Below are 22,166 nucleotides of genomic sequence, written 5' to 3' on the forward strand. Positions count from 1 at the left end.
AGGAGCAGTGGGAGGAAGGGGTGTTTCAGGGCCTGAGCAAAACAGCTCGGTCAGGGTAGGGACACAGCTGGGGCAGGGAGGAAACAAGCCCAGAAACTTCAAAGGCATATTTTTGGAGTGAGAATGCGGGTTGGTGACAGGACCGGTTGGGCAGGTAGCAGAGAATGGGGGCACGAAGAGCACCTGGCTCGGGAGAGGGGCCCTGGGGGGGTGAGCAGCTGGGGGGTGGCACTGCAGGACACCCCCCTGGTCCCTTTCCTCATTAGAGACCCCACAGGGGGTGCTGCCCTCAGGAGTGTCCAGAGGGGTGGCTGCTTTGCAGGACAGTGAGTGACTGTGGATCCACCAGCATCACCCATCAGCTGCAGAGGCACCGAGCAGGGACATGCCCACGTGTTCCCTGCTTCTCTGTGGTGTCCTCAGCTGCTGCCCTGTCCTACCGCTCTGCAAAGCCAACCCCATGCTTCCTGTCCACAGATCCCTGCTGAAGGTGTCTCCAGGGCTCAGGGCTGGCTTTAGGCTCCACTTCCTCCCATCAGGGCAGCAGGGGGTGCAGAGGGGGCCATCACAGCCTGGGCTGTGTCTGCAGTGTTTTCCAGAACCGCTGTGATCCAAAGAGTGTGGGGCATTCGGAAAAGAAACAAGCAAGCCAAGCCAGGCATTCTCCATCATGTCCCAGCAGCCGAGGCTCAGTAGCTGAAGCCTCCTCTCCAAACACCGATGGCTTTGTGGCTCTGTGTGCGCCATTCATGTGTGCGCCGTACATGTATGCACCTTCCATGTGTGCACCATCCCTGCATGCACCAACTCCTGTGCACCATCCACGTGTGCATCATTCCTGTGTGCATCAGTGCCTGCACAGCATCCCTGTGTGCACCACCTCCTGTGCACCATCCACGTGTGCACCATCCCCCACACACCATCTCTGTGTGCATCATCTCCTGTGCACCATTCCTGTGTGCAGCATCCCTGTGTGCACCATCTCCTGTTTGCCATCTATGTGTGCACCATCTCCAGTGCGTCGTCCCTGTATGAATCGTCCCCTGTGCAATCTGCACTGTGAAACTGCAACCCAGAGGTTCAGCCTGGAAGCACCTCACTGCGATCTCCTCCTCTGTGGGACCAAGGAAGGCGCAGTCATGTCCGACACCACAAAAAACAGATTGGAGCTCAGTCTCCCTCACTCAATTCACAAACTCACGGTGTTGGGTTCATGTTTGAAAATCTTGAAGCAAAGCCTCTGAAAAATGCAAAAGTGAATTGATGTCCAAGAGAGCAGACAGCTGTGCTGAGTCCCCACATGTGTGACCAGCCATTCAGCAACGTGGTGCCAGCTTTGCTGAGCCAGGTGGGAGCCATGTCCCTGTCCCATCATCTGGGCTGGCTGCAGCTTGTCCCTGCCCAAACCCTGTGTGATTCAGCCGCTCAACACCCTCATCACACAGGTGGTCGGCTTTCCTCTTCAGTATTTGATTGAATCCTCCGCTGGTGGATCTGAGGATGTTCTGCCCATCCACCCATGCCAGTAGCACAGCCGGGCAGGGGGGAGAGCTCTGGGTTGGCCAGGAGGACAGAGCAGGGCCAGGGATTGTCCCACCAGCTGAGCTCCTCCCTGCCCAGCTGCTGCCACCAGAAAATCAGGAAAGCATTGGCTTGGTGTGGAGTTTTGTGCTGTTTGGGGCTTAGGAGCCACAACTGTGGCAAACAGTTGTCTCTGGTCAGGAGATGCTCTGAGCCAGGAGATGTTCTGAGCTTGGAGATGCTCTGAGCCAGGCTGCCCGCGGGGTCGGAGCTGCTCGGGTCATCACCGTGCTTCAACATGAGGAGATCCGAGGTTGGAGCAGGTGCCGCTGCCTGTGTGTCTGCATGGGGAGAAGTGTTCAGGCTGGGGATGGAGTATCTCTGCTGGAGGCTCCGTGTGCCCGGGCAGGAGAGCTGCCGTGCCAGCTGGGGCTGACCAGCGCTGCGGGGGGAGAAATGGGCCTTTTTGGAAATGGACCTAGGCTTACCATGTCCCATCCACACTGCCAGCTCCTCCTTTCCAAAATCCATACTGCCCACCAGATCTATGACCCCAGGCAGGTTTATGGCACAGCTTTATTCCATCATTGCACAGCTCCGCTGCTGGGAGTGCACAGCTCAGCAAAGGATGTCACCTTGCTCCATTACTGCAGGCTCTCACACTGCACCTTGCACTGGGGACTGCCCCAAGCTGCAGCACCCACTGCTCCTGCAGTGGCTGAGGGTTGGGCTGTGGCCAGAAGAGCAGGCAGCACAGCTTGCCCACCCAGCAGCCCTTTGGAGCAGTGAGACAAAACCCAGTGGCTCTGTGATCAGTCCTCACCCTCCTGCCCATGCTGGGAAGGGCGCTGGCTGACAGAGCTCTAAAGCACCAACAGCTGCTGCCTGCCAGCGAGTGAGAGGACAGGAAGGGGCTGCGGGGCCGAGCAGCTGAGCAGTGCCAACCAGCCCATCCTGCTGCAGGTTTATGGCTCAGCACCTCACACGGAGCCGACCTGGGACAGCTCCCGGTGGGGGGGACCCACGTGAGGGGGGGGCACAGCACCATGATGGTGCTACCAGTCCTCATAGCACTGCTGTCAGCACGGGGGGTCCTCCCAGCACAGCATGTCCCCCCCAGGCAGCCCCCAGCTCTGCCAAGGACCACTCCCAGAGGCAGCTGTGGGTCAGAGGGCTGCGCTATGGGCTGGGGAAGAACTCCCGGCAGATCCTCCACGGGGATGCTCCCAGACCAACAGCGTAACTCCATGTCCTGAGCCACCTGGTGCTGCTTTTGGAGCAGAGAGTGGAGGCACTGGGGGGAACTCGATGCTCCCAGGGCACCGTTGCTGTTCAGGAGCATGGGGGGCCTCTTTGCTTCATCTCACAGACATACCTGCTCCCACCCCTGCTCCAGTGGGCACCCCACGGCACCCAGCACCACGTTCAGCAGCTGCTGAGCTTCAGGGAGGAGACTCCACGGCCTGTGAGGACAACAGGGTGTGCTGATGTGCGGAGGGAGCCTGCCAGCTCCCGGTCTGTTTCTGTTGCCCGCGGTCCCACCCCCACGCACCGCCGGCTGCTCCTCTCTGCACGCTCCCATAGTGGAGATGCTCTGTTCCTTCCATCGCCACCGCAGCGCTCCGCTGCCCCCTCTGCTCTGCCCACATCCCCCCGTGCTGGAGACCCCCCGCACAGCGCTGAGCCCGGCGCTGGGCTGCCCCGACCCGCTGCAGCGCCTCTGCTGCCTCCCGTGGCACCGCGGGTCTCTCCGCACTGCGGGGAAGGCGCAGCGGTGAGTCCCGGCTCCACTGCGGCCATTCCCACCATTCTGCTCTCAACTCTTCGAACTGACGTTCGAGTTTGGAGCGTAATTGTGCACGTTTTATCTAAAAATAAGAGTCCTGCGGGCACTGAGCACAGAGCGCCCGGCGGCTCTCACTGCGGAGGAGGCGCGGAGCCATCGCTGCTACCGAGTGTGTCAGCTAATGAAAACAGTACTTACAATAATCACAATATTTCTTTATTTGCATGTAAAGATGACATAATAAAAGATAATTAGCAGCATGTGAAGTAGTTCTACTACTCAATTTTCTCAGTTTAGATAATTAATTATCTTAGTAAAATGCATCATTACGGCTAATTTTAGAAAATCTAGCAGCTGCAAGGTCATAGTGGGAACCATTTCAATTTGTAATTGGAAGAAACATGAAAGTGAGTCAGATAATCTGTTATTAGATGGTAATAACGAACCGCACGGGCACATATATTAAGTGTTTTAAGAGGCAGAAGATGCGCGGAGTCATTTACCAGCATCGTCCTACGGGCTCCGGGCTGCCGGAGCTCAGCCCGTGGCCGTGTCCCTCACTGCTGCTGCGGGGCCGGACGCTCTGTCGGCGATGTTCCCTCCCGAGTCTTCACCCGGCAGGTTCCGAGTTACCCCGGCTGGGTCCCGCAGCCCTGAGCGCCGGGGCCGCCTCACAGCGCGCTGCCATCAATCACAGCCACCGCTGAGCTGAGGGCAGGTGAGCGCTGGGCCGGGTGATCCCGGTAACAAATCGTACCTTGGTGCACTAAGCAGGACATCCCACCGTTCCCCCGGGCAGCAGGAAGCAGCGCACACCGCACTGTGCTGGGGGCTCCGCGCTGCTCTGCCCGGCCTCTCTGCAGGGTTCCTCCCGTTCCAATGCCCACGAAAAGCCGCGGTCCCAGAGGGGCGCTCCGTGCCGCACCGCTGTGTGCGGAGACACGGCAGGGTGGGACGGGGCGGCCAGGACCCACCGCTGGGCACTGAAACGCACGGCTGGGCCCAGAGCAGCAAACGCCTCTTGGAGCCCAGGCCGGGCAGGGGGTGCTGCCGGCTCCTTGTGGCCCCCACCGCACCGCCTCGGCAGGAGCTGCGCCCCTCGGCCCGCCTCCCCTCCAACCCGAGCCACCAAGCTCAGCAATTCTTCCCCGCACTCTGCACCAAACAAAGGCCGTGCGATGCCGGCAGCGCTGCCTTCACACCGCGCGGCTTTAGTGCCTCAGCTCCCCCCGCCCGCCCCGCGGCCCCCGGCCCTTCGTGCCCACCCTGCGGGCGGAGCAGCAGAGGGCGCACAACGCCTCGATCCGCCGCGCTCACGGGAAGCGGCACCGCGGGTATTAACAACCGAAAGAGCTGGAAAATCAACACCAGGAACGGAGAGCTGGAAAGTGGCTTAGATAAGAACCTTTAAAATTTATTGGACTAATTGTGTTACATTCAATATTTGATGTGTTTCTCCTGGACAAAGAATTGGCATAAATACAAACAAGCCTTTGTGTGCCTTCCCTAAATAAACAGGAGATAAAGGACCAGAGACGAGGGAACGTCGTTCACTTCTTCATATTTACACTTTGCCTTTACTTTACAACTCAGCGCCGGGGATATTTACAGAAAGTACAGTAGGAACAAAAAGATCACGGCTTGGCAACGTACAGAGACACAGCAACTGAGCGCGGCTCCGAGCACGGGACGGCGGCACCTCACCCCGAACTGCTCCAGCAGCCACGTGCAGGAGCACACCACGTGCACCACCCGCCGTGCTCCAAAGGCGTCGCTCAGTCGCTGCTCACAGCCGCGCGGAGCCGCCCCGATGTGGGCACGCAGAACCCCAGCACCACCCCCCCCCCCGCTGCACGCTGTACGTGTGCCACGCATCTCACAGGTACCTTTAGGAAAGGATGGTTTCTTTGAACGAGTCTTTATTAAGGTACTACGCTTCTGCAATTCCAGCGCTGCATTTAACAAGGTGGCAGCTGCCCCCCCCCCCCCCCGCCACGAAGAGGACGCATCATTCAGAGCGGAGTTACCGACCGAAAGGCGCTGCTGTGTGAACAGAGGAACGTGTTTGGTTGTGTCACATCTGGGACTGAGCAGCTCGGTGCGCTGCGCTGCCCCGCGGTGGGTACGGACACAAAGAACGGCCATGCAGGTTGTGAGGCTGCCAGCTCTACAGGGCAGTTTGTGGTGCGGAGCCCCACGAGCTCCGGGTCTCAACAGAAGCATCACGACTGACATAAACAGCAGCTTTGCTCTCAGCCCCGGGAGAGAAGAGCTGAAGCCATCCTGGGCCACCCACAGCCACCAGCTCTGCTGCCTGGCTTTGCTTCCACGCTGCTCCTCACAGCACCCACAGAGAGCCCCGAGCACGGGCACAGCTCCCCAAGGGCACTGCAGCCTGCACCCAAACCAAGGGCTGAGAGCACAGTGCACTCCTGGAGCCACTGCTCTGCTACACTGCACTGCTACACTGCACTCAGGCTCACCTCTGCAGATCACAAAACCCCACAGTTATGGGCAGGTCACACCGTGTGCCATGTGTTCAGTGTTCTCATTAACGCTGCTGGCCCCGTCTGGACAGAGTTGATCTGCTCTCGAGATGTGACACAGTGCCCTGCTGTCCCTGTCAGCACTGCTCAGGTGGGCGCCACATCATGCTTTGGACGGAACAAGGATCAGACCTAAGTGCTGCTCCACAGCCCAGCATTACAATGCAGTGCTTCAAGCAGCTCCTTTGGCTCTCTGACTCAGGAGCAGATGCCCAGGGCTCCCCTAGCACAGCTCCGCTCCTGCCCGCACCGCACACCTGAAGGCAGCAGCTGCAGCAGCTCACTGCACTACCAAGCAATGGTTCTGCACGTAACACTCACAGCTCTGGGAGATGGGCTTCAAGCTGAAGATGTGCAAAGGTTCGATCACTCCATATGTTTCTTTTAGTTTCACATGCACTGCTCATGCCTTTTAAGTCAGTGGACTGCAGTGTGTTTGGCTGTTATTCAGATCTGACAGGTACATACACAACGTGGGTAAATTCGGTGTCTGTGCATTAAATGCAGACGGGCAACAGCTGAGCAGAGATGAGGCCACGCTCACTCTCAGCTTTGCCAGACCCAGTGCTGCCGCTCACACACAGGGCAGTGCAGGCACATGGCAGCTTTGCTCCCTGCTATGATGATCTCATGACGTGGTTTGGTTCCTCCATTTGTGATCCATCCTGGACCAAACCCCCCAGCAGCTCCCTGTGCCCACCCTGCAGCTGTGCTCCTGTTCCCCATCTCCCCTCAGCTGACACCAGCACATCCCTGTGCGTGGTTTGAGGTGTGCGGGACCTCCCTGAAGGACCACACACCGATGGGGTCGGGGCACATTCCTGGCAAGGAAGCTGTAATGAAACAAGTGAGACTGTTGCAGGTCAGAACTGTTGCAAAAAGTAGCTGAAATACCAAAGTGACTCAGGGGCATTACCGCAGTGTGCATTAAAAGCTTCCGAGAAACACTGTCATAACTTGAGGAGCTCTACAAATTCCTTACGTTTATGCTCCCTACTCCCTCCTTACTGGAAGGAAAGGAACTCATGCACTGCCAGCCATCGCAGGCGGCACCTACACAGGAGCAGCAGCGATGATTCATTCCTGCCACACAAGACAGGTCTGTGCTGGGGGCCTGGACCACTCCTGAGGGCGGCAGTGCCTGCTGCAGCTTTCATATTCCCAGCACTGAAGTGCAGTTGTAAACATCTTTTCCCAGCACAGCCTGGGGGAGGCTCTAAGCTCAGCAGCCCGGAGTGCAGCCTCAGAGGAAGCAAAGCGTGCGAACAGAACCGAATCCACACCACTCTGTTCCCTCTGGGCCAGGCAGAGACCCAGCTGTGTCTGAGCTGGGCCAGGGAGACACCGGCAGCTCAGAGAAACTTCTGACCAAGGGGAGGGGAATCACTGCTGCTGAGAAAGCGCAGCAGCCTCAGAACAATTGTAAGTTACAGCTCCAAATGGGCGTTCCATGGAACAGCGAGTTAACGGACAGAGCAAGAGTTCTCTGCTCTTCTGTTCCAATTTGTTTCACCGTCTGGGTAAAAGGAGCTTCCGAGAAGTGCAGAAGCTGCTAAAGCTGCGTATTTGATACATATCAGGCAGGAGGCAGCCCCAGAACCTCAGCTTTCAGCAGAAGGAAAGCAAGAAATGTTTGCACATTTAATGAAAATGGCGACCGAGCGACATTTCAGCAGCATCAGCTGCATACAAAAATAAAATCAGGCTACCAAAATTAAACACGACATTTTGCAACAGACCTGAAAGTCACAACCTTGTTTCTATTGAACCAGGATCTCTTATCTGGTAAGAAGGTGTGGCTGAAATCGGGCCCCTCCCGGCTCTGAGTTTGTTCCCAGGACAGCAGAGATGCTGTGTGTGGACCCACAGGGGGGACTGTCACACACAGCATCGCAGTTCTGGATTTGGTGACCTGACATTCCCGAGCAGCTTTCCTCCCCGTGGCTTCCAACCCGCCTCATGCAGCGCAGTGTCTCCTGCAAGATGCTGAAGGGGGTCAGAAACTTCTCCTCAAGTACTTGTGGGGACAGCGAGCGCTCAGAAGGAGCTTCCCTCCTCAAGGAGAGATCCCACTCCTCTCCCCCGGTGCGTGGGCATAGTGAGCTGTCTGCAGGCAGGCTGGAGTGCCTCGTGTTCTTTGTACATAAATGCAGAGATAGTTTTGCTTTGATTGTTTTCTTGTCACAGAACGAGACACAGATCTTAATTAGCCCGGAATCGATGTCTGTGTGAAGAGATTATGTTGTGAGCATCCAGGAAGACTGGAATTAAGTCATCTTTCGAGGGTAGGTGAATGGAGTCAGCATCCCAACTGCAGCGTTTTGGATTCGTTCCTCACTCCTCCCACACGGTATCTGCTGACTTGTGCTAAAATACGGTTTCCTGAATTCTGGAGGGCTGAGGAAATTTGTTGTTATTTCACCGTTTTCATTACTGTAGCCACCAAGCTCTGATCTAATTGTCCAGGGAGGATAATGGCCTATGGGTTGCAGTTCTTGAGCCCAACCTCCTGGAAAAGCGAGGTATAAAACTCGGGCTCCAGCTGCCTGTTGCGGTACTTATTGACAATGTCTGCGATTTTCTGTTTTCGGCGGACGTGGGGGGGGTTGTAGGAATCACTTTCCAGCCTCTTTCTCCGACAAATATTTATTACTGTTTGCCTCACTAAAAAACCTGAAGAAGAAAGAACGTCGGAAATGAGCTTAAACAAATTCAGCCGTCCCCTGTGATGGTTTTACAGCTAAAGGAAACACAGGGTCCCAGCCCGCCCAGGAACCCAGGGGAAGATGCTCAGCAGCTCCAAGCAGAGAACTTTTCAGAAAGGCCATCCAGTAACTGGTCACCCCTGTCCCCAGCCCTGTAAACCCGTTTTAATGTGAAGCTCAAATAAGAAGGGGGTGAAGTCAGCAGTACATCCATCCAGAGAGAGGAGAAAGAGGGCTCTCCAGCTCTGCCAGTGCCAGGCAGCAGCTACAGCACCCTTGGGACCAAGTCAGTAAGTGAGACAGGGCCTGCTGGCAGAAGAGCAGTATGACAGCTGGAGGCTGGGCATACAAGGACTGGGCCTGAGGTGGCAGTGGGTGATGCTGAGGAGCCATCTGGGAGTAGCAAAACCTACTGCAGAGCCAGCAGGGTTGGTAGAACTGCACCTCTGAGCAGGGGGAGGGAAGAGGGTGGACTGTGGCTAAGAACAGCAGACTTACTGCTATCCTGAAATCAAATTCATAAGCATCTCATGGAAAAAGTGTTCATTGACCTCTTTTCTGCCTATACAGAGGTGTCGGTAACACAGCGAACACTGCATTCCTTATCTAGAGGACCTGATTCCTGACTGCACACAAGCTACGTTTACTGACCTTAGAGATCAGACAAGTGCCACTGTTTTACTCCTGGTGCAGATGAAAAACCAGCACCACCCTGTGAGAAACACACCTGGTTCTTCATTAGCACAAGTTGCTGTTCCCAGCTGAGATCACAAACTTTATCTGAAGGCCCTGCCTGGCTTCCCTTTCACTATCACTGAACACCATGTGCAAGACCAGAATTGGAAGTCATCCCCAGCAGATTCCTACATCAGTTTTATGTCCAAGTGCTCTACGCAGAGTGTATTCATTTCAACCTGCCTCAGGAATAGCTCCCACTAGAGAGCGATTTCCAGTTGTTGTGTTTATAACAGCACAGATAGCCAAGATCAGTCATTAATACATCCAGGAATACATGAAAAGGTGGGCAGCAAGCCCACATTAACGTGGGCCTACCCATCTCTGTGGCTTTTTGTTGCAAGCCTTTTTTTAAAGCAGAGGGAACAAGCGCAACGTGCCAGCAGAGCCCAGGAACCCAGCAGTACCCTTTAGCAGTTGAGAAACACCAGCATCGTGGCCTTCAGTGCTGAACATCAGGGTCACATTTCTGTTCTTACCACCCACACTATGTTTTTTCCTTCTACTCAAAGCCACCACCTGGCTCCCACAGAGCAGCCCTATCCCACAACTGCTCCAGCTAAATGCTAACCACCTCCTCCCTCTGCTGTCCCCACTGCCGCTCTGGTGGCAAGAACAAAATACAGACCTGCTGGAATGTCCAATACCCAGTGATAGATCCCAGACTGTGCACTGTGCAGATCCATTATTACTCACACACCACAGACACCTGAGCTTTCCCTCACTCAGATCCCCATTAAGTTCTAGGGATTAGCCAGATCTCACTGTAACAACATAACAGAGGAGTGGAAATGGGTAGCACAAACATTACTACAAAGAGTGTTGGTTATGGTTTGCCTTTCGTGAAGGAGTACAGGCAGAATCACTGCTGGTAGGATGACATGATGCATGAGGACCAAACGGGAAAGACCAGACCACTCAATGAACTGCCTCCAAATGAAAAGGAATAAAAGAAACCACAGGTGTTCCTAACCCCTGTCAGCTTACCAAGAGCTCTCCTACTGACTATCATCCCATCCACCAACGGGATAACCATGTTGAATTTCCCAGTTGCTCCTTGTAGTTTTATCCTGAATAAGCCAGTGTTTAAAGGATGAATGAAGATCACAGGAACTTCTTTCTCAGGAGTGGCAGATCTTAAGGGAAAAAAATATACATCAGTTCTATAGCAGTGTTTCAATTAAAGCAATCATTTTCCTTCGTAGATGCAGTGTTAAAACGATGTTAAAACATCTCGTGGCTAAACCAGCAGGGTTCCTGCATGCATTCGCTGCACCTCAGGATGGCTGCAACAGCTACACTGCTCCTACAAACTTCTGTCACCACAGAATGTGAAAGCCCTACAGATGGGGCTTTGAGCTTCATGACAGACGTGCAGCATCAACCACCTCACCAGGGAGTGAGCCAGGAAGGAGCCTGATCACAAACCCAAGAATAAGACTACACATCTTCTACCCCTTCACTTTTGTTTCAACCTCAGCAATATGAAAAGCCCTTTCATTTGCTTTTTTTCCCCTCAGCAGAAAAGGAATCCACTGGAGGAGCTCATCCATCTTTTCAACAACACTGTCTACAGTTTTTGGAGATGCCTGTGAAAGCTGAAGAATGCAAATAAGCCGGGTTGTGGCTTCTGAAGTGCAGCACAGACTGCTGTCCAGAAGAGCCAAGAAAAATAATGAAAGTAAGAGCAGTCTTACCTTAGGGAAGTGCTGCTGTTGGCCGTAGTTTCTACACCTGTGCTGGTCTCAGACACCAGATCAGGGAGGGGAAAGTTTTCTGCAGGAGGACATGGAATAAAGATTAGCTTCCCCAGTTTGCTTCTTTGTTTTTGTGCAAAATCATTGCCAGCCAAACCCATGTGACCCTTAAGCATCTATATCAGGGATGTTCCGGAAAAACTGGTGATACCAAGTCTGTTCTAGTCACTTAAGCAGAACAGGTGGAACACAGACACTCCTCCTTTGTCCACTGCTCAGTACCTTGGGGAACACATCCCAGACCCTCAGCTCTCTCAGTGCCAAAGGTCAGAATCTCCAGAGCAGCAGTGAAGCAGAAAGAAGCTGAATTGTGTCACAGTCACAAAACACCTCTCAAATTATTATTCATAACTTCTTCTCCCATCTGCAAGTCATCAGCCTCAAGAACAGTGCTGGGAATTTCAAATGGCACCGCTGCTCCCATCTGCAGTTCTGCCATGGGAATACCAATCTGCACCAGCAAACAGCATCGTAAAGCCCACACAACAACCCACTGCTCTGCTGCCTTGCCCTCAGTAACAGGTGCAGAAGGAATAAATGAGAACTGGAATGGAATGTGGCATTTCCCATCGTTCATTCAAGGGCAGAAGCTTACAGAAAAGTTTGGGGGGGGGATAAAAGTATGGTTCAGACACCACGATAACACAAAGCACTCTTGTAGCAAAGTGAACGTAAGCCTGAAAACACTTTGTGCCACCACAACTGGGGTGCTGAGTGCACACAGCACATGGGACTAACAGAGTGGGTGGCCACAGAAATATTTTGAGATGAAGCAAGAGGAAGAGCCAGCAGCTGGCACAGCAGAGAGAGCCTGCACTACAGTCAGCTCTTCCACTGTGCAAACATGAAGATGGCATAAGGCAAAAGCCAAGAACACAAGAAGCATGAGGCAAATCCTCTGGGCTAGAAGCGACCTTCAAGAGCTCCCCCACAAGTCATCCAACTGCCAAGCACACATACTGGGGCTCAGAGACTCGTTTCTTCGGCTGCCGGCCCATAGCTCTGGGGGACTCCCCTGGCTGCTAAAGGAGCAGCTGAGCAGAACACATGTGTGCAGCAGTCACTGCTCCTCCAGTGAGCCAGTCTGAGCTGCCACCTACATAGGAGAGGGTCAGGGACACCACCAGCTCAGGAAATGAAGTGGCTGAGGGGCTCCTGGTGCTAAGGAGGCCAATGTCAGGATAAGGAAGAGATGCTCCAGAACTTCATGTGCGTATACCAATCCCAGACATTGCTCTGCAGTATGTCTCTTTGGACATGAAGATCTTTGTGCCTGAGTCCTGGGTGGGAAAGGGAATATTTCATACTAGTAACTTCTGGGAAGCTTCCTCTGATCTCTTGCACTCTCTTGGTTGCTATCCTCTGGGAGGTTCTAAGGGTTTAATTAATGCTAAGCTGGGAACCCGGATTAGAAATCAGAGGCGGAATAACAACTTCAAACAGATTATCTGTTGCTGGCAGTGTTACAGACCCTGCTAGGCCAGGCCAGCACAGACAGGCTCTCAGATCCCACTAAAGCCAGGCTCATGGCTTAGAACTAGCATGCAAGAAGCTCTCATGAACAGAGAACTCCTTGAGCCTGGGGGAGAGGCTGCCAGCACTAACCATGCTATGTCTACAACAGGATGGACAAAGCTGGGTCTCTCTCCAGTTATCCAGACTCAGGGGGGAAACACCAAGGCAAGAATCATTAATTCAGCACGAGGAGTAGGATGCTGCCTGAACAATGGCATGCAGAAAGGCAACGGGCTGCCCAGCATCATCCAGACTGGCAATGTGAGCAGATTAAGTGAGCCCTCCACATGACAGATCAAAGTAGAAAGTTCCAAAGGTACCAAGAAACTGATGATCCCCTCAGAACTGAACCAGCAGATCAGAAGAAAAACAAGGGTCAGAAAGTCACTTTTCTAAAGGAAGAGCAGCAGCTCCATTCCAAGAACACAGCAGCTGGGAGCACACTGGTCTTATACACTGAGCTTACAGAGAAGCTCCTTGAGGGTGTTTTGCATGCACTGCCAGAGCTAAAATAATCTCCAGCTCTACAGCCAGTGATTCACTTACACACCCCCGTGGACCATCACTCAAATATCAAAGAACGGTTTTAGAATCGAGTGTCAGCTATAGAAATTGATAGGGATTTAGCTTATTTATTTTAGAGGAACGGAGCTGAACTTTTCTTCTCATTTCTGTTCTGTTGCTACATCAGTGAACAAGGAAAATTCTACGCACCTATATCATCATAACGTTCAACCCAGACCACGTACACTTTGGTTTCAGGTCCCATTGGTGGAATAGTCCGGCCCTGAGGCACCCTCTTGGATCTGGAAGTAGGGCTGAGCTGTTTTGAACACAAGAGAAAAGCAGGATTTGCAAACACCAGAAGCCCAGAGATTTACCTAAAGCATCTCATCAATTGTTCCTTCTTCTTCCAGATTTCAGACATGTACAACCTCTGCAAATGAGTACGATGGGGCTGCAGTGGGACTACTCCACTCAGAAGCAGTAATTTGGGTCTCCACAATACTTACATTCAACATAAACAAGAGAAAAGTATCTCATTCCTTTAAACACTGAAAAAAATGTCAATTCTTTGTTTTACTTTGTCACTCACCTCCAAGCTGCAGTTGGTGCAACTGCTCCACATTCCTTGGGAACATGCACAAGCACTGCAGTATCCCCATGCTGTTGTGGAACCCCATCATGGCAAAGCTTTATGATGTTCTCATTATCAACTCAATATTTTGGAGCAAATCTACTCATTATTCAAAGAAATGCCTTTTTCCTTCCTAATTTTCCCACCCAATCCAGTGAGCTAAACTGAGGTTCCCACCCTAGACTCCAGTTCATTTATCCCCATTCTTACTGTGCTTATACTAGGAGTAATTTTCTGCAAGAAAATCCAATAAAAAGGCAACAGCTGTTATTTAGACGAGTCATTTAATCATCTTAAAAACTCATTCAAGTTTTTCCTAACATTCTCAAAGATTCTAAATCAGTAAGTAAGTACATCTGGAAGTAAATTTATAACAAGAAATAAGCAGTAGTAAATCCTTTCTGTTCAAGTCTTTCTGCTTAGCTACCATACTCACAAGCAACTTCACCACAGATAATTCAGCCACAACTGACACAGGCTGTTTTAAACCAGGTAGGGATGAGCAGCCATATTAATCCATCCTGAACTTCCAAGCATGGACTGGGGTCTGGCTTACTTCAGGAATATTACATATACTTTTTCCTGCACACGTTTTTACACAATTTTAGCATGCAAGATGTTCCCCTACTTAGCAAGTTTTATAGTTAATTAATGTAACTTTGCAATCTCCTACTGTTGGCGCAATCATGAGCCATACTGAAGCTGCTGTGAAAGATCAACATCTAGGAACGAGTGACTCCTAATGTCGGGAGACTGAATTTTGTACAGTCAAAACCCACTGCAACACTGCTATTGTGCACCTTGAAGAAAAGAAAAAATCAACAAAAAAACCCCACCAAACCAATAAATGCTGTTTTTCAGAGCAAATTTTGTCTTACCCGCTGAGAGGGATTAAGATTGTCTGTATGACTGGGGAAGAGTTCAAGTGTCAAAGATGGCTGTTTTAATATTCCTGGCAGCAGATCCATGTTGGAGTCACTTTCTTGATCAGAGACATTGCTTTCCAATGAATCAGCTGTAAGCCAACAGAAAAGTGAGTTTTGTCTTTTCTTCTGCCCCCAAAAATCCCCGAAGTTGTTACCATAGGTACAGTCTTGAAACTCAGAAAGGTTCTAAGGTTTTTGAAACCGAACGTATATGGATGGGCATACAGTCAAGAATTCAGCAGTGGATAACTGCGAGTTATGCCAGAAACTGCAATTAAAGCACTCACTATGGATTTAAAGCATCCTGTCCGATTATGTCATTTCCTACACAACACAGCCTCTTCCTACAGATATAATTACCTCACAACCTTTTGAAACCATCGTGCAGAATTTCATTGGGAGTAAAAAACATCATGAAAGCTCTTGCTCCCCTACATGGCCATTAGGCACGTGCTCCTCCTTGTGTTGCAGGAGCATGTCAACAAGAAGGGACAGAGAAGAACAAAACCAGCAGCAAAATTGCTCTGGACTCAATAGCGGGGATTAATATATTTTAACAATATCAGAACTGCAGACCAAACCCATACATCCAACCTAAGGCACCCACACAAGCATGTACTACCCTGCAAACCTGGACAGTCATTGGATGCTTAGACTGGGAAAACAAAGGAGCCCTGAACAGGTAACACCTTAGAAGGATTCTAAGGATAAGGACATTTAAATCACTATTTTTCTGACGAGGATCCTGATTCTGCTTCTGACAAAACTATTTTAAAAAAAACAAACACCACCACCTGTTGTTCTGTTTGTGTTTGTTTGTAAAAATGCATACATAAATGATCTTACTTAGGGACTCCACTGGTGACGGGACAACAAAAGCTATTTCTGTCAGGGCATCAGCATAATACAGCACCTTCTTCTGCCCATTGAAGATACTTGCTCCAACATCTTCCGAAACTATTACATCATCTGAAACAAATACAAAAGGAAGAATAAGTCAAAAGGAAGTTTTCCCTCTCTAGGCACAGACCTTCGACCACAAGGCACAATGAGAAGAAATCACATAAATCACATTTTAAAATGAGATTTCACAGTTAAATTTCACAGCTAACAACAACTTTCAGAGAGACTTCTTTGATATTTTAAAGTATACAGCACCATGGGTTGGAAGGAGGATTTACTCTGAATATATTTCAATTACACTTACCATATGTAATACTTTCCTTGGACTGAACAGGTAAATAAGGAACTAAGTGGTCACTAAGTAAGCATCTCCTACAAGGATTCATCCAGTTGCTGTTTCTATTCATATCCTTAACACAGGCTTTGCTCAGTTTGTCATTCAGTCTCAAAAGACAGCTTACATTTGTAGCTTCAGCCTGACAATATTCTAGAATTGAAGCCAATTTCTATAAATTCCTCTCTATATATAATTTAAAAAACCCCACACCCTTGAACTGAAGCTAATGCAAGAGAGCTCCTAGTTCTCAGCCCCCACTTATTCCCACATCACAGCTGACCAACCCATCAGGCTGTCACAGTACAGAAAGCAAACAAGCCTTCAGTGGAGCTGCGCTACACAAACATGATGCAAACCACCTTTTCCTTTCTCCATACTTCCTCCAGAAAGAACAGCAAAGGCTTTAAGCCAAATTATTTCTCTGAGCCAGTTTACAGAGCAGCCCCTGGAACAGCTGCCTCAGCAAAACCAGTGGGGCGGTGAGTTCAGCACACTGACATGAAGCCATGGCCAGAGGCACAACCAGGAGCTCAGGGCCATGCCTCACCATCAGGGAGCAATCTCTCAAGCTCTTGGGGAGCAGCAACTCGACCCAAATTCAGCTGCTGGGACTGGGGGAAGCTGTGAAAATAAAAACAAAACATTTGCTTGTGAATTTATTTTAATTTCATCCTACTGGAAGCTCTTTTACTCTCCTGAATATTTTGTTTGTTTGTTCTGCTTTCTTTTCTGGTGCATTTTTTGTTTTAATTAGAGCTATCCACAAAGAGAATACAAAGACCAAAACAAACAGCATCAGCAACAGCAAAGAGTGTGAGAGAAAAAAAACTAAGCCGAAGCGCTGATGAGTTTGTCCAACCCTTGCAAGCAACGGCTAAAAACCTGAAGCAGCAGATTTGAAGTAAAGGTGCAATTCCACTTGTAGTTTTTTTCCCAGCATCAGAGCCAGACTTGATGTAGTCCCCTTCACTCCCATTCCTGATTGCTTTTTCTGTCCCTTCTTGCACTAATTAATTAAATGAATTCATCCTTTTGGTCATCTACAATCTAACCCAAATGGCTGAAGTTAAAAGTTACTTTCCAAGTTAAGAAGCACGCATTAAAACTGGTTACGTCACCAATGCAGGCCACTATCTTTTGTGCAGACATACTGACAACTCCAACCAGAAAAGGGAGAAGGCTCTGCCCCAGTATAAAGCACAACTCCATCCTGAAAGAAATAACAAACCAAGCCCTGGCCATTCCGTAACCTCTCGACTCATTCTGAGAGAGCCATGCATCTGTTCCCTTACAACACCTCAAACCTTCTATCATTTGTAGCTATATTCAGAAAAGCCTTTAGTCGGTCACAGTACAAGACAAGCCCAGAGGAAAAGTTGCTGTAGTGGAAAAGAAGCAGAGTAAATGAAGCAGGACAGCAGAAGAGCTGTGAGTGGGCTCCAGCCTCAGTGACCTACAAACAGTTGCTTGCCTTCATTACTTACTACCAAGCATGATTACAGCTAACTTTCTTGTCAACAGCTCATTTTAATCTACTTACAGAGCACAGAAAAATCATACAATATTTCAAGCACATCTGCTGCTACACACCAAAATCTGTATCCAATTTCATCTGAATCTTGGTTCTGGATCACATAACAAGACTCAGAAAGTCTGCTAGAAGTATGGAAAACCGTGCTGCTTGTTGAAATGACTTCCTCCCAACAACACAGAGATTACTTTCATCACTTTGTCTTGAAGTTTAATCTATTTACATGTGCCTTTCTAGAAAATGCTTTTTAAAATGTGAGAGAAGCATGCAAGTGTTCATATAGGCACAAAGGAACAAAAGATTTAAACCAATTTTATCCCAAAGGAGACAAAACTCAGTGTTACACCGTCGACTATGCTCTACCTTGTTCAGGTCCCTCTTCATCACTGCAGCTGTTGATGGACCAGCTTGTGGAGACGTGCCCAGTCCACCCAGGATGCTTCCCCACATCGACAGACCAGCCAAGAGACAGCAAGAACTCCAGGAAGTGTGGCTGAACAATTCTGGAAGACTCCATGTTCTTCAGGATCTGAAACAGCCAACAGAAGCACGGTATGTATGGGGGCTCCAGGAAACGGCTCTTTTCCTCCTCATCCTGCCTTTGCTCCTATAATCCAAAATTCTGTGTCATCAAAATGGTTTTGCCCAAAAAGAGCTCTTCAACAAGTCAGGAACTCCAGGCTTTCTACATGGACACCGGTCCCTGCTACCCAGCATCGACCATCCTTCATGGCAACATCCTAATCCATCACATTAGCTTTCTGCCACCACTGCTGGAGCCTGAAATCACACCACTACAAATGGCTACAAATGGTAATTTCAAGATTTTTTCACTCATCAGGGATAAACCACGGACCTGTCCAGTGCAGGATGTGCATCAATACCAGAGATAGCATGAGGATTTTCTGGGCTGGTTTCACTACTAGACTGAGCAGAAACTTTAGGAGAAAGACATTCCATCACTCCCTGTACACAACTGGTGATTTAGGGCACCAGCCTCACCACACATTAAATAATAAAACCAATTTTGCAAAATGATTTTCAGCAGGATTGAGAACACACTTTAATCAAATGCCACACCAAACTGCTCATTCTGAACCTTAAAATCTCACTTTGTGCAAAGATCCAGGGCTTTTCTTCATCCAAATACATTCTAATCCCAGTGTGACGGAGTGAGGCTCAAGAGCTGCACCGAGCAACACGCAGGGAGACATGGATGATTTGTTCTTTGGCCTACTGAACCACTGTGATACAGGGAAGAGACAACATCATGCAGTGCATCATCGTTTCTTCCTTAGCTGTGGGGAGATTGTTCTGTGGCCAGAAGTTCTTTGGAGTTTGTCTGTATGAGCGCAGTGCTGGGACTCTCCCTGCAACACAGACTCTGCTGGAGCAGAAATCACATACTGGGGACAGGCCCTGGGATGAAAGCTCCCAGTGAGGAAGGCCCTGTGCCCTGCTACCCAGCTCTAGTGCCCTGCTCAATATTCAGCATTGCCCAGACAATGCACTGAAATATTACCAACACCCTCAGCAAAGTCAGAGCTACACTTGAGAATGTATTCAGAGAAGAGAGCAACAATGGCTGCAGAAAATATGCACACACATGTATAGTTTTCTAACTGAGTGCCTTCAAAAAAGACCTTAAATAAAAGTGAGGGAGTATGTTTCAAAAGACATTTAATGTTATCAAGTATCATAATATAGAAGTGGTGTGGGCAGTTTCATTATCCTGTACAAACAAATTCCACAACACCCTTCTAAACCATCAGTGTGCAACACCACAGCAGAGAGACTGGGGCTCACTTAGGAACAGTCACACTGGATGGCACTGCTCTAGGCTGTGCAGCAGTAGATGTAGAGCTGCCACTACTCCTGGTTACAGGAGTGTGAATGACCTTGCAGAGCAGACTTAGGTCCTGAGCAAGAGCAGCATGAGCACATGCACAAGGATGGCTACGTAGCACCACGCAGCCATCCCTGCCCGAAGCAGTGTCATGGCTCAGCTCTGATTTCCTCTCTTGATTACTAATATTGAAAACTACCACTGACTTATTTCTTTTCGATCACAGAAACAGCAGCAGTTTCTCCCTCAGCTCAGGGCTGTAGAGATGAGCACCTTACCAGCTTGACTGCCTCTGACCACAACCGAGAAGGCTTAGGAATCACAGCAAGATGTCCTGGGATCTTGAAGCAGGAATGCCATCTTTACATTGTCTGTCTCATAACCAGAATCTCTCAAGTACAAAAGATTTTTTTATAACTGACATGGCAAGTCCTCCTGACTACAGTGTTGTAGGCGTTAGCACACAGCAACAGTACAGCATCACGCCCTGTATACCATACTGGCTCTGGGGACTGCTTACTGCTTACTCTAACCTTTGACTTGAAAACTTCAAGAACTGGTGGTGTGTTCCTCTCAGACACGGAAGGTGCTGCTGTGCTCTGCCACTTGTATGCTGACAGTCACACGAGGGAATGACATGCTCATTATTTTTGAAGCCATGCTTCTACTCTTTAGTACAACCATTACAAATAGAAATGAGAAGTATTATAGAAATATCTCCACTGAGCCCATAAGCCTTCTTAGAAACTCACAGTGAATTTCCAGATTGCAGTCTGAAGAAATGATTTAGATTTGCACAAATTAACCTAATTAACCTAATCGCATTTCAGCACAAACAGTATAATGTGAAGACTTAGAAAGCAGTAATACTTTCTTGCAGTAAGTTTCTGATTTCTTTAACATATGTTTAACATTAAAATCAAATTAAATTACCTGGATATTGCACATACCAAGAACAAACTGCAGCTTTCCCCACAACCTGAAACACATTTCTGATAGGAATCTTTGAATTCTACAAATGCATCCTTTCAATCACATATATACAAATTGTTCTATTAAGATTTCACAGAAATCCTAAGTGCAGACAATAACATAAACCACCTTTCAAATGAAAAATACGCAGTGGTTCGTTACATCTCCTGTCATAAATAAAGCCAAAGCAAACAACCCCTGGCTCCGGTGCTCTGCCCTACGCGTTCCCTTACCTCCTGGCTTGTCTTCTGGCCTGCTTTCATGTAGAAAATGAAAACAGTATCAAAAGGACGACAAGGCAGTAAATCCAAGTACCCGAGGTCATCAAAAAACCCAGGCAGAGTAGAGTCAAGTGCAATCAGGTGAGGAGGTAGACGACTGTTAGCAGGCTCCTGTCGGACAGATTAGAATTCAACAGCTTAAAAACAAAGTTCTTGTTAGGAAAGATCTTTGTGGTTTTCACAACAATCCGTTAAAAAGGAATCAAAAGCATACAAAAAAAATCTGATCCAATATAATATATTGTAAATGATTAACAGCAAGCAGAAGTCTGACAGTTTGTTTCATTTAACTTATCCTCATTAGAGAAGAAAACTAACACTTCAAGTAAAACACCAGTAATGTTTTGTTCAAAACATGTTCCATTCCACAACAAAAGCAGCAGAGACTTTCAAAATGCCACAATGCTGCCTACAACTGCACTGCATCTCGTTTTGTTTTTATTGCTGTCACCTATATACCAGCAATACACACAATATTAAGCATCTTTATTTTTGCAATAGCTACATTGCCTCCTAACGTTGATAGCTTTCTGGAAGAAAAGGCAACAAACAAAAGGCAAAATTCTCACTTAAAAAGCAGAATTTCAATTTCAGGATGTGGGTCTTTTTCCTATACATTGTTGGCATTTTAACTTCAAAAGGAATGACTCTACAACCTAAATGTGGTTTAACCACATGTAAGCATTTTGGAGTAACTCAATACAATGTCCGGAACAGAAACTTGTATGGCAGTCATAATTCAGAAAGGCTTACAAAGCATCCCTAACTCAAGCTGGAAGAATAACACCAAATACAAACAGGTGAATGTGGGAGTTAATGTACCTACTGCAAAAACACACTAATAGCCACCAATTCAGAGCATGTTCAGCTTCACACAAGGCCTTTCACAACCCTGAAAGATGGAATTTCAACACCTTACTCAAACAGATGACAGCACAAAAGCAGCTGGCATTGCACAAAAAAATCTTCCACTAATGATACTTAAGTTTTCCTCCTCTGTTAAGCCAAGCCAGAGCGGTACTCATGCCGTTAGTATAACACAAGGAAGTATCCGGTCACCTTCAATGCCTCGAGAGACAGGAACCCGAAGTGGGAGAGGAACAGACGTGCTGTCTGGAACTCCTGTGCTGGCGGCGGGGGCTTACACTCTGTGATTGGATCAGGAAAGCTCTTCTTACGCCACTCCTCCTCACTTTTCTGATCTATGGAAGTCTCAAAAATAATCTGCTGGGCCATGCCATTCCTCAGCTTCTCATGTCGCTCTTCAAGCTGAAATACATCATACAGACATGAAACACCAAACTCTCAAAGCACTTACAACAGCTCCGTCATTTAGCAAAGCCATAAGTCATGTGCAGCAGCTGCAACTCCAACAGGACGTTTACTAAAGCACCGTCAATGAGACCCTGCAAGGTTAAAACTGAGTATCTCAAAACCCTGTTTGCCTGGGAGCGATGTTGCCAATTAATGCACCCAGCATCAGATATGGCATCTTCCTCCTAAATGAATAAGAACTGCAGAACTGTGAAGCTTTAAAATACTTCTATTTTTACCCACGCACCGCAAGAGACCTTATAAATGCCCCTTCCATCTCCCTTGAAGATGCAAAAAATCACAGCTCACTGCTTCCTATCAATACAGCAGTACAGACTATTGGAATCCAGAAT

The 22,166-nt window shown here is 48.9% G+C and overlaps 1 protein-coding gene across 21 annotated transcripts in view; it reads right to left on the reverse strand.

Annotated features, from left to right (window-relative positions):
* Positions 1–4,700: 4,700 nt before the first annotated feature.
* Positions 4,701–22,166, reverse strand: part of RALGAPB (Ral GTPase activating protein non-catalytic subunit beta) — a 62,940-nt gene continuing 45,474 nt past the window's right edge. For 9 of the 21 annotated variants that reach the window (XM_085519456.1, XM_085519443.1, XM_085519441.1 and 6 more), the window contains 10 exons: positions 21,559–21,768; positions 20,452–20,610; positions 18,513–18,644; positions 17,764–17,929; positions 15,476–15,598; positions 14,582–14,718; positions 13,280–13,388; positions 10,991–11,069; positions 10,281–10,429; positions 4,701–8,526 (listed from right to left, as the gene is read on the reverse strand). In XM_085519456.1, coding sequence (XP_085375582.1) covers positions 8,333–8,526; positions 10,281–10,429; positions 10,991–11,069; positions 13,280–13,388; positions 14,582–14,718; positions 15,476–15,598; positions 17,764–17,929; positions 18,513–18,644; positions 20,452–20,610; positions 21,559–21,768 — 1,458 coding nt within the window. In that variant the 3' untranslated portion in view covers positions 4,701–8,332. Of the gene's footprint in view, positions 8,527–10,280; positions 10,430–10,990; positions 11,070–13,279; positions 13,389–14,581; positions 14,719–15,475; positions 15,599–16,416; positions 16,491–17,763; positions 18,008–18,512; positions 18,771–20,451; positions 20,611–21,558; positions 21,769–22,166 lie in introns of those variants that run through there. The other 12 variants (XM_085519460.1, XM_015881297.3, XM_015881296.3 and 9 more) reach the window with 7 other exon arrangements.

This window comes from Coturnix japonica, chromosome 19 (genome assembly GCF_054131305.1).
Source record: "Coturnix japonica strain WE chromosome 19, WE-NBRP24, whole genome shotgun sequence".
NCBI classification, from domain to species: domain Eukaryota; kingdom Metazoa; phylum Chordata; class Aves; order Galliformes; family Phasianidae; genus Coturnix; species Coturnix japonica.